At 45.2% G+C, this 16,045-nt stretch overlaps 1 protein-coding gene and 1 pseudogene across 1 annotated transcript; both read right to left on the bottom strand.

Moving 5' to 3' along the window:
• Window positions 1-2,698: 2,698 nt before the first annotated feature.
• Window positions 2,699-10,431, bottom strand: LOC124526858 (carbonyl reductase [NADPH] 1-like). Its single transcript, XM_047100041.1, has 3 exons — window positions 10,143-10,431; window positions 9,472-9,579; window positions 2,699-3,180 (listed from the first exon to the last, which is right to left on the bottom strand). Exons 1-3 carry the CDS (start codon window positions 10,429-10,431, stop codon window positions 2,699-2,701), a joined length of 879 nt encoding a protein of 292 aa, XP_046955997.1.
• A 2,316-nt stretch (window positions 10,432-12,747) lies between these two features.
• Window positions 12,748-16,045, bottom strand: part of LOC124527315 (carbonyl reductase [NADPH] 1-like) — a 35,908-nt pseudogene continuing 32,610 nt past the window's right edge.

The raw sequence follows: 16,045 nt of genomic DNA, 5'->3' as shown, positions 1-16,045 counted from the left end.
AGGTTCCACTAACCTGACTAGATCACACAGAGAGAGGAGGGTTGGAAGACGATGCCCATGTTGTTGACCAGCACTTCCAGACCCCCACACTCCTTGCGTAGGAAGTCGAGCAGTGCATGGCTGCTCTGCAGGTCATGGATGTCAGGCAGGGGGAAGCATGGTTGGGAGCATCATGTTCCCCGAGACCTGCTGGCACAGAACACCCATGATGGTGAAGCCTAGTTGGGCCCAGTCACCAGCACCACATGGTTGTAGGTCTACTAGGCTGAGCGAGGCATTAGAGTGCAGAAAGCAGACATGGTAAGACACTTGAGGTGTGCTGTGGGCCCCGTGCACTGGCACAGGTGTGTTCTGGTATCTGGGGATGTTACCCCTAGAGCTAGAGGCCCTGCCTCCATCACCCATCAAAGAAGGGGCCAAAGGTTCCAGATGGTTCCCTAATGATGCTATACCAGGTCTGTCTCTCCCAGGTCTGTATCTTAAACCCAACCAGAACTCCCCACTCTTAGGATCCTTCCTCTGAGCTCAGCAATGGTTCAGGACGGACTGATGTGCTCCTCGGAAAGAAAATGGGTAGTCATAGGCTAATAGGAGCTAGAGATTCATGGTGGTAGAACTAAACATATTTTGGGAAAACCCCATGAGGAAGAAAGGAATATAGCCATTGTGTTGGGAATGTGTCCTTCTTCCTCTGTAGAATGGGAAAGTTTGCCTTCTTCTAAGATGCAGTGAAACTGGTTGTACAGGGAAGTGCTTCTGAGGACACAGATCCCCTGCTTTCTCAGTAGAAACTCAAGAGAGAGATACAGAGAATGAGGTCCTGTGCTGGGACTTAGGTGTGGGCAGGACTCCTCCCTCAGTGTGATTCCCAGTGGGCCCCGAGTGGGAGGGAATGTTTGTGAAGCTCACTGTGGCTGAGGAATTGCTTGGGATGTCTGCTTTAATGGTTATAAATACTTATGTTTGTTAAAAGTGCTTATATTTGGTGTAGACCAAGGTTTTAGTTAATAAGTGTTATATATAATTTGGTGTTATTTTTAAGGTATCAAGGAAAAGAGATCTCTGTGATACTGGGATACATTCCAAACCAGCAGTTGACATGCTATTGTTTTGTCCTAGACATTGATGCTCCTCATGAGTCAGTTTAGAAAAGCCAGATAACAGAGAGAAAATTAATAGCCCCTTTGAAGGGAAAGACTTTAGGTTGTGTAAAGTTTATTTATTCTGAAAGAGAGAAAAAGAGAAAGAGCAGGGGAGGGTGTCAGAGAGAGAGAGAGAGAGAGAGAGAGAGAGAGAGAGAGATCTGAAGTGGGCTCTGTGCTGATGGCAGAGTCCCATGTGGGGCTCATGAACCTTGAGATAATGACCTGAGCCAAAGTTAGACACTCAACTGACTGAGTCACTCAAGCGCCCTTGAAGGGAGAGACATAAAGTATGGACCCAATCCTTGCTTGCAGGGCCCATCAGTTCTCATTTCTGTCAGCCTGAAACCCCTGGTGAAGACTGAAAAATAATCATGAGGGGAGGAAGTCTGTACAACATGGATGCTTCTGTGAGGGGTGGGAGGTGGTGGGAGGCCCCCCGGGAGCCAGGCTGGGTGTGGGGCAGTAAGAAGCTCCCCTCTGGGCCCTGGAGGTGTCAGGCCCCAGTCCGGGGACGCCTACGGAGGGCACTTTGCACCGCCCTTGTTTGCAGCCCGCTCACCTGTATTAGTGCCTTTACTCTTCCCGGCAATCCTATGAGTTCCCCTGAATTGTACGCTTGAGGAGATTGACAGACAGCAACAGGCAGGGTTTTGCTCAAGGTCGTCGCGTAAGGCAGCAGAGCCAAGACCTTTTTATTTCCAGATGTTTGTCTTGAAAGCTCTCAGAGAGAAAAGTGGGAAGAATAGGACTGCAGACACCCATGTATCCACCAAACTAGCCCCAACCGTGATGAGTATTTCACTTTCCTTATATGTTCATCTTCTGTGGAGGCTTTGCTGAACCGTGTTAATGTTACACACTTGGTGACCGTTTATCCCTACGTGAATAGCACATTAGCCTTGAGGAGATTTGACAGTAATTCTTTCATATGCACTGATACCAATCCTAATTCCCTTTCCCCCTTTGTCTCAGGTTGTCTTATGGATGCACCTCTAGTGCCCACTCCCATTTCACACCTTGCAGCTCCTTTTTCTCCAATGACTTTGATATTTAATGAGACCACTGCGGATGTCTATGCATGGTGGTGTGCCAATGTCATAGTAGAGGCTGATAAAGAACGCTGGCTAGGGAAATCCCACCCCCTTATGGGTCTATATATCATCTATGGTGACTTTCAAGCTAAACAGCAGATTTGAGTAGGTCCAACGGAGGCCATTCAAGTGCAAAGGCAAAATATTCACCATCTGGCTCATTCACTAATGTTTATGAACCCCTGTGTTAAATTGTCCCTTCTCTTGACCTAACTTAGGTTCTGTTAATTTTTGGGGCTGGTTGGCAGGGGGTGATCTGCACATGTGGACATCTACTTAGAATTGTTTATTCATCTATGATGTTCATTCATTATGGTCATTAATTCCACTTTTTGTTCTCATATATATTATGGAAGAAATCACAGAAGACTTCACAGAATTAGTAACCAATTCAATGTGAGTACTTGACGTGGATAAGGACATTGTAGACAGTGTAATCTGTTTGGTCAAATCATGACTGTATCATATCGGGAGCCATGAAGGGAACTGAAAGTGGGGTCCCCATTGTTCAACTTTCTTCTCCATAACAATCTCCCCGTGAGGCTCCTTGGCATCCGGGGGCAAAAGGGCCAAGTAGACGGGAGTCTCTGCTCCTTCTTCTGGGCTTTTAATGGCTGTAGGTCCACCCATGTCTGTTCTCACCCACCCAGGGGAGCAGGCATTCAGGAGGATCCTGTCTCCCCTCCTCTGCTCACTCAGTTTCCTGGCATAGATTCTGGACAGGACGGTGACACCCATCTTTGACACTCCATATGTAAGCATTTGCATATCAGGCCAGCCCTCGTTTTGGTGCACTCTGTTCTTTACGTCTTCCACAAACTTGTTCATGAGCCCCACCAGCTCCTCCTCTGTGATGGTTTCACTTCTGAACTTCTGCTGCAGTTCTGGGCCGCAGTTCTTAAGAGCTACCAAGCTCATTATGCTAGACACATTGACCACTCTGCCTAAAATACAACACAAATAGTCACATAGAATTGCATGCACGAGAATGGTGAGTACCAAAATTCCTGCATTTGTCCATTTGGGAGACAATTACCAGTTTCCTAGGAGTGTTAATGTAGTCTTCTTATATAGGTGATGGACACGATACAGTCTTGAACCTTGTAACAGTCATAATGTCTCAGATGATATCAGAGAAATGATCTAATGGGGAGTGCAGTGCTCAGGTGTCCCATTTAGAGGAGAGAGTGATTTATATAGGAACGTGCTCTCTGAAGGTAAGGAGGCACTGACTGCAATCGTGAGTAGAGAACCACTTTTCTTCACAGGTCACCTTTGAGATCATGTTAACATCTTACGGTCCCATGGCCAGTGCTCTATGAACAAGTGTCTATCAACCAACAAACAACTGATCAGTTTAATGATGACCTTTTGAAGGAGAAAAACTGCATGGTGTGGGCTGTTGCTCTGCTGTAACCAGGCAAAAACAAATCACCTCATGGGCTAATGTGCGTGGCTGTTTCCTCTATGTTGGGATTTCATCAACTCGGGAGCAGTGAGGAAACACCAGGCAATATGGTCACGGGAAGGGGCGATGGAAAAGTCACATGTTAAAGAGATGCTATAAAAAGAAATGCTACTACATGGATGAATCTTGATAACATTACCCAAAAGAAAGTGGTCAGTCACAAAAGACTACTCATTATATGATTCTCTATATATGGGATGTCCAGGAAAGTAAATGTTCAGACAGAAAATAGATTGGAGGTTGCTAGGACAGTGGGAATGTGAGACCAGAGGGCTGGTGCTAAGGGCACAGGTTGTCCTTGGGGTGATGACAGTGTGTTGATCTTGAAGTGGTGATTGCTCCACACCTCTGTCCATTTACTAAACTCCACTGAATTGCATACCTGAAATGGGTGAAGTGTGGGATGTGTGAATTGTATCTCTGTAAATCTGTTAAAAGTGTTAATCTCACAGTTCTCACTAATTCTTTTTCAAAAATATAGTCAATATTCATAAAAGTGAACTTATATTGACATGTATAAATAGTTTACTATTTTTCTATTTACATGAGTATCTTTAGCCTAATAGAAAGGTTATGAGAATTTATGAACAATAAGAGCTTCACTAAAATTAGCAAACTGTCCCTGTTTTATGAAAATATTCAGGAAGAACAGTCATAGTCAGTTAACTCTGAGCTCCATCCCACTAAGGAATGGCAGTGCCATACAAGTTTCTTGAAAAAGAGAATGCATGACACTATAGCCCTCCTCTCTGCCCATCACCCACTTTCCCCTCTCCCTCACCCCCCCATCTACCCTTAGTTCTCAGTCCTTAAGAGTCTCTTATGGTTTGCCTTCCTCCCTCTCTGTTACTTTTTTTTCCCCTTCTGCTCCCCCATGGTCTTCTGTTAAGTTTCTCAAGATCCACATATGAGTGAAAATATATGGTATCTGTCTTTCTCTGCCTGGCTTATTTCACTTAGCATAATACCCTCTAGTTCCACCCATATTGCTACAAATGGCTAGATTTCATTCTTTCTCATTGCCAAGTAGTATTCCATTATATATATAAACCACATCTTCTTTATCCATTGACCCAGCAATAGCACTGCTAGGAATTCACCCGAGGGATACAGGAGTGCTGATGCATAGGGGCACATGTACCCCAATGTTTGTAGCAGCACTTTCAGCAATAGCCAAATTATGGAAAGAGCATAAACACCTTTTAGAAAGGGGTCAGTTATTCCAGTCCTTCCTTTCATCTACAACATGTTAAGTGTCAGTTTAATGGAACTTATTTGTCAAATGTTTTAGTAAGCACCTCTCAGGTTTTATTACAGACCAATAATTAGATTTATTGTATTTTCAAAAATATCATCCGCCCGTCTCGCAATAAAAACAATACACATTAATGATTCAAATTTGCAAAACACAGAAGTGTATGAAATAAGACAGGGGCAGAGGAACCCACCCTGGGTAACTGGTATACCTGAAAGACAGCAACATTATTCATAGGGGCTTGGAGCCATTTTCTTCTGTACCTTTAGTATAGTCAGTAATGGAGAAACTCTACTAACTGTCTGTAGGCTGTTGCCCTCTTGTCTATTCTGTGTTGTCCCTCTCAGGAAGTCCAGTATCAGGTGTGAAAATGGTACATCAGCTGTGTATATGAGGGAAGCCTGACAGGGAGTAAAAGGTTTTGTAGGTAAATTCCTCATAGTAGATGCTGCAACCATTCCCTCAACCCAGGCCTGTCCCCTGCACTGACCACATCTGCAAGTGGCAGGCTGGCTGTCAGCCAGAGCTGGGTGAGATGGTAGACCCTTCTGGTGTGACAGCTCAGGACAGGAAACACAAGTGCAGGAATAGGAAGTACTTATGGAGTTTATACAGCCAAGAGTCTGATCCAAACATTTAGTCTCCAGAATAGACTCATGGCTTTCATGTGTCATTTTGAGGACTCTGAGCTGGAATGCACGCAGCCCGTGTGCTACGAAGTTTAAGGGTGGGGTGCCTGGATGGCTTAGTCAGTTAAGCAACTGATTCTTAATTTCAACTCAGGTCATGATCTCACGGTTCGTGGGTTGGAGCCCCACGTTGGGCTCCGTGCTGACAGTTTGGAGCCTGCTTGGGATGCTCATTCTCGCTCTCTGCCCCTCCCTCACTCGTGCCCTCTCTGTCAAATATAAGTAAGTAAACGTAAAAGAAAAGAAGTTTATGGACCATCCATAAGACCTTGTGATAAGGGTGTGTGAGTGCATTTGAGTGTGTCGTATGTCTGCATGTGAGTGTGTGCGAAAGAGACTGGATGTGTGACTGTAAGTGTGTGACCTGTATGAGGCAGCGTGTAAAGGAATTGCCCCGTCACAATCAGTGTGAAAGCATGTCACCCAGATACGAAAGGGCTCTTGTTCTGGTGGGGCTGGCGTGTGTCTCAGGCTTATAGTCTATCCAGGCCATTACTCTGTATGTGGCCAGGGATCTATTTAGGAACATCTCTCCCTCTCCAAACTTCAGTGTCCGAAAGCACAGCCACAGTGATCTCCACAACACAAGGTATTTTAGACATCATCTCATCTGGGGTCACAAACTTCAAGGGCAGCATTTGACTCTCAAGGCTATTCAGAATCTGTAAGCCCAAGCTGGTTCTCATGACCTTTGATGATTTAACATTTGTCACATTCCCTGGAAGATCCATGTTTTCTAATATCAAGAGGACCAGTTCTTTAGTGTCTTGACTGATAAGGGTTTTTCAGAAAACACTTCAAGTTTTGAAATGTGCCTCCTGTGGTTTTCCCTGAGGTACCTGGGGGTCTTGCTATAAGGAAGGCCTTGGCCCAATAGAACAGAGTCCTTTCATTTTCTGTTTCCCTTGCCTTGCATTACTGGGTAAGGCTTCATTTGAAGAAGGGATATGTAGGGAAAATGATTTGAGGACCTTGAGTAGTGGGAAGAACCACTAGTTTGGATGTCACATGACCTTGGTCTTCAGCCAGCTGTGCTTGTGACCTTGAAATCCATTATTCCTCCAGGTTCTTAATGGGGACCATATATAAAATGCCTAGCACATCACACCTAGAAATGTCCAGCCACCTATCCTTTCTAGAATCAATATGTCAGAGTGAGTGTGAGTGAGATACATTTGCTATTGTAACTTTCTCTCCAAATTTCTCTAGTGGTTTTTAAGACTACAGGATATTGCAAAGCAGTAGCTTCTCAAAGAAAGGTTGAGAACAACTTCTGTAAGGTTTCTTTGCTAACAGTAGCCTTAATAAGACCATATTATTGCCTAGTATTTTAAGCTTATATCTGATGAGCAAGAGTGCTCAGCTTTCCAATGTTTGTTCAATTCCTTAGAGATGATTATACCTTAATATCTTTTTGAAATAAATGTAGAGTATAATTTAAAGAGTGAAAGAATAACAACAGCTTATCCTTTTAAAGAGAATATCTTTCAAATTCAGGAATAGGAATTTTGGTGGAATGAGAGTGAAATGATATGGAATGTGGGAAGGGATTTATATGACTTTGACACTAATTGCATGGTTAAGACTGGTGATAGGCACCTGGTTGTTTTAAGTTCTTATCTTCATTTTCTGCCTAAATGGTTTAACTAAAACTGTTATTGAAAAGAGGATTAGAATATAAGAAGAATTGGAGTCCCTGAGTGGCTCAGTTGGTTAAGCGTCAACTCTTAATTTTGCTCAGGTCATGATCTCTTGGCTCATGAGTTCAAGGCTCCTTTGGGCTCTGCAATGAAAGCATGGGGCTGGCTTCTCTCTCTCTCCTGCTCTCTCTGCCTCTCCCTACTGGCTCTCTCTCTTCCTCTCTCTCTCTCAAAAGAAATAATAAATAAATAAATAAATAAATAAATAAATAAATAAATAATCTGAAAAAAATGTAAGAATAGGGGTGCCTGGATGATTCAGTTGGTTAAAAAAATAAGAAAAATCAACATTTACTATCTCTCAATATCCTTAAAGTCACAATTATGTCTTTTGGTTTGTCCTTACACACCTACAAACAGAGCACACGTTGGCCTTTTGCATTTGTTCTGACCCACAGAGGACTGGTGGATGTCCTTGGAGGTTGTTCTTTGTATCCTGGTTTCTGAAGTATGGGGGAGGAAGGACAGCATTTCCTTTGGCTGCCCTAGCTAGGACTTCTCCCAGATAGTCTCCCCAAAGAGGGTAATGTTCTGATAACATGAACCACTGTGGCTGCCATCCCCTCAAATAATGGAAGAACTCTCTTATTTCCAAAGGCAAGGGAACCCTGGTCTTACACTGGGAATATAGCTTGCATTTCCATGTCCCTGAGCCTAGTTTTCCTGAGGCAAGATCAATATTTGATTAGAGCCTGCCTTAGCAAATGCAGAAGAACACTCATTCCTCATTCTGGCCTGAGGCCTAATACACAGCAGGCACCCACACTGCTTAGTAAGTGAGAAAACAATCAGCCAGAGTATGATTTTTGCCTTTTAAGTGGAATACGTGTAGGATGTGTGATGCTGGCACACGGGACTCGCCCAACATCAACGCTGTGGTGAGTAAAGGAGTCGGGGGACATTTGAGAGCTGCCCTTTGGGGGCCAGAGAAGCCAGTGGTAGAAGAAGTGATGGAAGTTTCCAGGAATGAAGAGGCAATGGAGGCAGAACTGAGGGTAAACTGTACACGCATGTACTCATTCAAGCCAGACACCCTAATCTTTCTAAAAGTGTCGGCTTATTTAGTCAGTGTACTGAATGGGTGGTGGTTTCCCCATCACATTAACGTGGGGGTAAATATTGCAGTAGTTTACAGCCAAGGAATTGTGGCAGTTTGTTTGTGCAAACAATGATCAAGGTGAAGGGAGGTTGATGGGCCTGGACTTTGGCAGGTCTGACGACAGAGATCGCTACGAGTTGTGCTCAGGATTGGACTTTGCTCTTGAAGGGCTTTTGCGAGAAAGTGAGCACTCAGGGAGTACAGAGAATAACCAGAAAGGAAAAGACAGAAGAAGCAGCATCTCTTAGGAAGGTTTCAATTGTCCAGAAATGACAGCCGAGTCTCTGTTGGAGAGTTGGGATGGAGAAAGCTGGAAGCTTTCCCCCAAGTTGGAAGCTTGGGGGACAAAATCTATAGGACAACTGTTAGGGACCTGGTCAGTGATAATCAGGAGGTGGGCATGGTGACCTCATTTTTCATGGTGGGTGGATGGAGTGGTCCATGACCAGGATGATATTGGGGAATCACAGGTGTCATCTGGACACATTTGAGATGTTTAGGTGGGGGGTTGGGTGGGCAGCTGGAGGGGTCGGATCTGAGGAGGGAAGGGAGGGCATCCTGAGGAGAAGGAGAGGTAGGAAGAGAATGCTCTAGGGAATGTACTAGGCAGGTGACAGCTTTTAGGGGAGCCTGAGAAGTTTGGATGGTGAAGAGTCCACTAGCCTGAATAAAATCACTCAGAGGAAGGCAGAAGGAAGAGAAAGGGTCCAGGAAGGAATTCCCAGGGAAGTGCACCTGTGAGGGGTACAGAGGCAGGAAAGGCCTTTGTGAGGAGAATTTGAAATGAAGATGTGAAGGAGAAGAAAGAGCCAGTTGTGAAAGGCCAGCAGGACAGAAGGCACTGCTCGCTGCTGGACACGCGTGTACAGAGTCCTGAGGAGAAGGGCACCCGTGTGGTGGGGACACAGCAGTGAAGTGGGTGTGGCTGAGAAGCGAGAGGGAGCAGGGCCCTTAGATAAGGTTAGAGAGGCAAGAGCCAGATCATTCCAGAAATGGCACTGCTTGGGCCCCTGATCACACCTACCTTGGGGTTTCATTAGAGGCAGCAGTTCTGTGCACACGTTTCGAGTACCAAAGAAGTTTGTTTTCATTGTCAATTCCGCTTTAATGTGTAAGGGTGTGTGATCATCAACTGGTAAGGAAGAAGGAGAATAGGTCAGTAAGCAGTTGCCTCCTGAGAATATTCCATGAAGTGACGATAGCATTTTTTTTTTTCATCTGCAAATGTGAATTCTCAGCCATTTCTGTGTTAGGTAACACTATTGTCCCGGTGTGAATTATCTGGCTGGCTGATGCCGTGTAGCTTTGTAACTTGGCACCACTTGGGGATGCTAAGGGAAGGGTGCACAATGGGTTTTCTGTGTACCTTTGTTTACAATATGTTGTTTATTGCAAAATAGGTTAATATTTACCAAATGACTCAGACCCAATCAGAAAGGAACTTGGAGAAACCTGGGTGAGGTCCCTGAGAATCTGATCCACGCCAGTGTGAAGGTCCTCTGGCTGGAAATGCTTGCAACTGCTGGAGGGTCCTGCTCTCCCTGTGTCTCCAGTCCATCTTCTTCCCTAGGGAGGCCGTTCTAGATCCCCTCAGAGCTCTGGACCCCAGAGCAGCAGTTGAGACACCAGCCCCAAACCCACCCTGGCTGGTCCCCTAAGGGAGGTCTCCTGGCCTAAGAGTTCCCACGTTCTTACTATCAAGGGCAATGCCCGCGTTGTTGACCAGCACGTCCAGGCCCCCGTACTCCTTGCGCAGGAAGTCACGCAGGGCGCGGATGCTCTGCAGGTCATCGACGTCCAGCAGGTGGAAGCGCGGACTCAGGCCCTCGCCCTGGAGCTGCTGCACGGCCGCCCGTCCCCGCGCCTCGTCCCGTGCCGTGAGCACCACGTCCCCGGAGAACTGCCGGCACAGGTCACGTGCGATGGCCAAGCCGATGCCCTTGTTGGCCCCGGTCACCAGGGCCACGCGGGTGTGTGAACACATAGCTGTGGGGAACGCGAGCGAGGCCCTGTGTGTGGAGCCGATGGTGCTGTGGGCCACACCGAGGGCTAGTGGTGCGGAGACCTGGCCAGAGTCAGAGATGCCAATAGAACTATGTTCTTGGTTCCAGTGCTGTGACTCCTAGAGCCGAAGCCCCACCCCTGTCCTTCCATGAAAGGAGGGGCCAGAGCGCCAGAAGTTTTCCTGATGGCGCTGTGTCAAATCCGTACTTCATGGGGCTGCACCTTGAGCCCAACCAGGACTGTGTCCTCTTAGGATGCTACCTGTGAGCCAAGCAATGGTTTGAGGTCGACTGATGGGCTCCCCAAACTAAGGTGGTTGGCTTTGGGTTAATAGGGGGCTAGTGATTCATGGTAGGCGAGTTAAAATTATTTTCGGAAAACCTCAAAAGTAAAGAAGGAGTATGTATATTGTCTTGGGACAATATCCCCTGTCCTTCTTGCTTTGCAGAATGAGAAAGGTTGCTTTCTTCCAAGATGCAGTGAAGTTGCTTGCACAGGGGAACTGCCTCTGAGGACGCAGTCCCCTTTGGTCTGAGGACACTGTCCCCTTTGCTCTTTTAGGAGAATCTCAAGAGGGAGAAACAGAGAATTAGGTCCTGTGCTGAGACTGGGGTGTGAGCAGGGCTCCTCCCTCTGTGTGATTCCCAGTGGGCCCCAAGTGGAAGGGAATGTTTATGAACACTTACCGTGGAGTGTAAGCCAAGGAGTTGCTTGGAATGTTTGATCTAATGGTTACATAATCTCCTGTTTGCCTATACTGCCTATTTCTTATGTTTGTCCAAGGCCACAGTTGCTAAGGGTTATATACAAATAGGTGTTATTTTTAAAGCATCAAGGAAAAAAGATCTCTGTGATACTGGGGTACATTTCCAACCCAGTAGTTGACATGCTACTGTTTTGTCCTAGAATTTGTTATTCATCGTGGGTCAGTTTAGAAAAGCCAAATAACAGAGAGAAAATCATAGCCCTTCTGAAGGGAAAGACTTTTAAAGTGTGGACCCAACACTTCCTTGCAGGGCCCATCAGTTCTCATTTCTGTCAGCCTGAAACCCCTGGTGAAGACTGAAAAATAATCATGAGGGGAGGAAGTCTGTACAACATGGATGCTTCTGTGAGGGGTGGGAGGTGGTGGGAGGCCCCCCGGGAGCCAGGCTGGGTGTGGGGCAGTAAGAAGCTCCCCTCTGGGCCCTGGAGGTGTCCGGCCCCAGTCCGGGGACGCCTACGGAGGGCACTTTGCACCGCCCTTGTTTGCAGCCCGCTCACCTGTATTAGTGCCTTTACTCTTCTCGGCAATCCTATGAGTTCCCCTGAATTGTACGCTTGAGGAGATTGACAGACAGCAACAGGCAGGGTTTTGCTCAAGGTCGTCGCGTAAGGCAGCAGAGCCAAGACCTTTTTATTTCCAGATGTTTGTCTTGAAAGCTCTCAGAGAGAAAAGTGGGAAGAATAGGACTGCGGACACCCATGTATCCACCAAACTAGCCCCAACCGTGATGAGTATTTCACTTTCCTTATATGTTCATCTTCTGTGGAGGCTTTGCTGAACCGTGTTAATGTTACACACTTGGTGACCGTTTATCCCTACATGAATAGCACATTAGCCTTGAGGAGATTTGACAGTAATTCTTTCATATGCACTGATACCAATCCTAATTCCCTTTCCCCCTTTGTCTCAGGTTGTCTTATGGATGCACCTCTAGTGCCCACTCCCATTTCACACCTTGCAGCTCCTTTTCCTCCAATGACTTTGATATTTAACGAGACCACAGTGAATGTCTATCTGTGGTGGGGTTGCCCATGTCATAGTAGAGGCTGATAAAGTATGCTGGCTAGGGATACCCAGCCCCATTCATGAGATTATAAGTCGTCTCTGTTGACTTTCAAGCTAGAACGGCAGATTTGAGTAGGTCCAACAGAGACCATTGGTGTACAAAGGCAACAATATTCACTATTTGGCTCATTCACTAATGTTTACCAACCCCTGAGTTAAACTGTCCCTTCTCTTGACCTAGCTTATGGTCTGTTAGAATTTGGGCTGGTTGGCATGAAACAATTTGCACACGTGGACATTTACTTAACCTGTTTATTCATCTATGATGTTCATTTATTATTTTCATCAATTTCATTTTTCCCCCTTATATATCACAGAAGAAATCACAAAAGACTTCACAGAATTAGTAGCCAATTCATTGTGAGTATTCGGTATGGACACTGATTCTTCCTTTTATTTATTCATCTTTTTGCTTAAGGAAATTGTTCACAGTGTAAGAGTTCTTTTGGTCAAATCATGGCAGTATCACAATGGGTCCCATGGAGGGAACTGAGGGTGGGGTCCCCATTGTTCAACTTTCTTCTCCATAACAAACTCCCCGTGAGGCCCCTTAGCATCTGAGGGCAAAAGGGCCAAGTAGACGGGGGTCTCTGCTCCTTCTTCTGGGCTTTTAATGGCTGTAGGTCCACCCATGTCTGTTCTCACCCACCCAGGGGAGCAGGCATTCAGGAGGATCCTGTCTCCCCTCCTCTGCTCACTCAGTTTCCCGGCATGGATTCTGGACAGGACGGTGACACCCATCTTTGACACTCCATATGTGAGTGCCCTCGTATCAGGCCGGCCCTCCTTCCTGTGTACCCCACTCTTTGTGTCTTCCACGAACTTGTTCATGAGCCCCACCAGCTCCTCCTCTGTGATGGTCTCACTTCTGGAGTTCTGCAGTTCTGAGCTGCAGTTCTTAAGAGCTATGAAGCTCGTTACGTTAGACACAGTGACCACTCTGCCTAAAATACAACACAAATAGTCACATAGAATCACATGCATGAGAATGATGAGTACCAAAATTCCTGCATTTGTCCATTTGGGAGACAATTAGCAGTATGCTAAGAGTGTTAATGTAGTCTTCTTATATAAGTGAAGGATATGATACAGTTTTGACCTTTGTAACACTCGTAATGTCTCAGATGATGTCAGAGAAATGATCTACTGGAGAGCACAGTGCCCAGATGTCCCATAAAGAAAAGAGAGTGAGGGGCACCTGGGTGGCTTAGTCGGTTCAGCGGCTGACTTTGGCTCGTGTCATGAACTCATGGTCCGTGGGTCCGAGCCCCGCGTCGGGCTCTGTGCTGACAGCTCAGAGCCTGGAGCCTGCTTCGGATTCTGTGTCTCCCTCTCTCTCTGCCCCTCCCCTGCTCATGCTCTGTCTCTCTCTGTCTCAAAACTAAAAATAAATTAAAAACAAAAGAAAAGAGAGTGATTTATATGGGAACATGCCATCTGAACGTGAGGGGGCACTCACTGCAATTATGAGTAGAGAACCACTTTTCTTCACAGGTCGCCTTTGAGACCATCTTAACATCTTATTGTCCCATGGCCAGTGCTCTATGAATGGTTGTCTATAACAAACAAGCAATTGATCAGTTTATTGATTACCTTTTGTAGGAGGACGGACTGCATGGTTTTGTGGGCTGCTGCTCTGTTGTAACCAGGTAAAAACAAATCACCTCATGGGCTAATGTGCATGGCTATTTTCTCTATGTTGGGATTTCATCAACGGGAGCAGTGAGAAATTACCAGGCAATATGGTCATGGGAAGGGGCTGTGGAACAGTGACATGTTAAAGAGGTGCTATAAAAAGAAATGCTACAACACGGATGAATCTTGGTAACGTTACCCACAAGAAAGTGGCCAGTCACAAAAGTGACTATTCATTATATGATTTTCTTTATACAGGATGTTCAGAAAAGTAAATGTTCAGACAGAAAATAGACTGGAGGTTGCTTCAGATAGTGGGATTGCAGGAAAAGAGGGCTGGTGCTAAGGGCACAGGTTCTCCTCGGGGTGATGACCGTATGCTAATCTTGAAGCGGTGATCATTCCACAAGTCTGTCCATATACTAAACTCCACTGAATCGCATATTTGAAATGGGTGACGTGTATGATATGTAAATTGTATCTCAGTAAAACCGTTAAAAGTCTAAACCAATTTCACAGTTGTCACTAATTCTTTTTAAAAATATAGATATTCATAAAAGTGAGCTGTTATTGACATGTATAAATAGTTTACTATTTTTGTATTTAAATGAGTATCTTTTGCCCAATAGAAAGGTTATGAGAATGTACCAATGAAAAGAGCTTCAAGAAATTTAGGAAACTGTCCCTGTTTTATGTCAATATCCTGGAAAGACAGAATGGCAGTGCCATATAAGTTCACTGGGAGAGACAATGCATGACCCTGTGACTCTCATGAAGTGGTGTTTAGAGATAATTAAAATGAGTTAAAGAAACTCTCTTAGTAATGTAACTATTTTCTAAGGTGAACACTTTTTAGAAAGGGGTCAGTGATTCCAGTCCTTCCTTTCATCTACAGCATGTTAAGTGTAAGTTTAATGGAAAATATTTGTCAGATGTTTAATAAGCACCTGTCAGATTTTGTTACTGACCACTAATCATATTTATTTTACTTTCAAAAATATTATCTGCCTGTGTAATAATAAAAATAAAATATGTTTTAGGAATCAAAATTGCAACACATAGAAATGTTTGAAATAAAAAAAGATGGGGGCAGAAGAACCCACACTGGGTAACCGGTATACCAGAAAGGCAGCTGCATTTACTCACAGGGGTTGGAACCATTTTCTTATGTACCTTTAGTATAGTCAGTAGAGGGAGAATCGCTGCTAATTTTCTGTAGGTTGTTTGTAATGGAGTGATGACCTCTTGTCTATTCTGTATTGTTTATCTCAGGAAGTTTAGAATCACCCGTGAGAATGCTTACTGGGGTATATGAGAGAAGTCAGATGGGGAGTAAAAGGTTTTGTGTGGAAATTCCTAGATGTGGATGCCACAACCATTCTCTCTTCCCAGGCATATCCCACCCACTGACCACATCCCCAAATGGACGGGGGGGGCTGTTAGGGGACTTCTCCTTGGAACTGGGAGAGATGGTAGACCCTTCTGGTCTGACAGTTCAGAACAGGACACACACAGGAATGGGAAGCATTTGTAGAGTTTACACAGCAGAGATTCTGATCCAAACATTTTGTCTCCAGCGTGGACTCATGGCTTTTAAGAGTTATTGTGAGGACTGTGAACTGAAATGCATACAGTCTATGCACAAAGAAGTGTATGGGCCATCCCTATGTCCTTGTTTTATGGGTGTATGAGTGCATGGGAGTGAGTGATGTGTGAGTGTGAGTGTTTGAGAAAGAGCCTGTGTGTGTGACAGTGTGTGACACTGTGTGTGAGGTGGTATGTAAAAGGGTTGCCTTGCCACAGTCACTGTGAAAAGCTGGTAACCTAGGTAAGAAAGGACTCTTGTGCTGGTGCGGGCCAGGGTGTGTGTTGGGCTTACAGTTTATCCAAACCATTACTGTGTATGTGACCAGGGATTTATTGTTAGGAAATCTCTCACCGTCTCCTACTCTTCAAACCTCACTGATCTCAAGCAGAGCCACAGTGATCTACACAACACAGGATATTTTAGACATCATCTCATCTGGGGTCACAAAGTTCCAGTGCATTACTTGATTCTCAAGGCTATTCAGAGTCTATAATTCCAAGCTGGTTTTCATGACCTTTGATGATTTAACATTCATCACAT

This window comes from Lynx rufus, unplaced genomic scaffold, assembly GCF_022079265.1.
Source record: "Lynx rufus isolate CCGP_SWC_20201006 ecotype Redwood Valley unplaced genomic scaffold, mLynRuf1.p SCAF_5, whole genome shotgun sequence".
Classification (NCBI taxonomy): domain Eukaryota; kingdom Metazoa; phylum Chordata; class Mammalia; order Carnivora; family Felidae; genus Lynx; species Lynx rufus.
The sequence above is the reverse complement of the archived record's forward strand: the minus strand, read 5'-3'. Positions and strand labels throughout refer to the sequence as shown.

What these genes read in the sequence shown, in the direction of transcription:
- LOC124526858 (XM_047100041.1), bottom strand. Translation starts at nt 10,431, where the DNA reads ATGTGTTCACACACCCGCGTGGCCCTGGTGACCGGGGCCAACAAGGGC. An exon ending in CGCGGGCATTGCCCTTGATA is followed by an intron (nt 9,580 to 10,142) that starts GTAAGAACGTGG and finishes CTTCCTTACCAG; the next exon opens with TTGATGATCACACACCCTTA. An exon ending in GCCTCTAATGAAACCCCAAG is followed by an intron (nt 3,181 to 9,471) that starts GTAGGTGTGATC and finishes GTTGTATTTTAG; the next exon opens with GCAGAGTGGTCAATGTGTCT.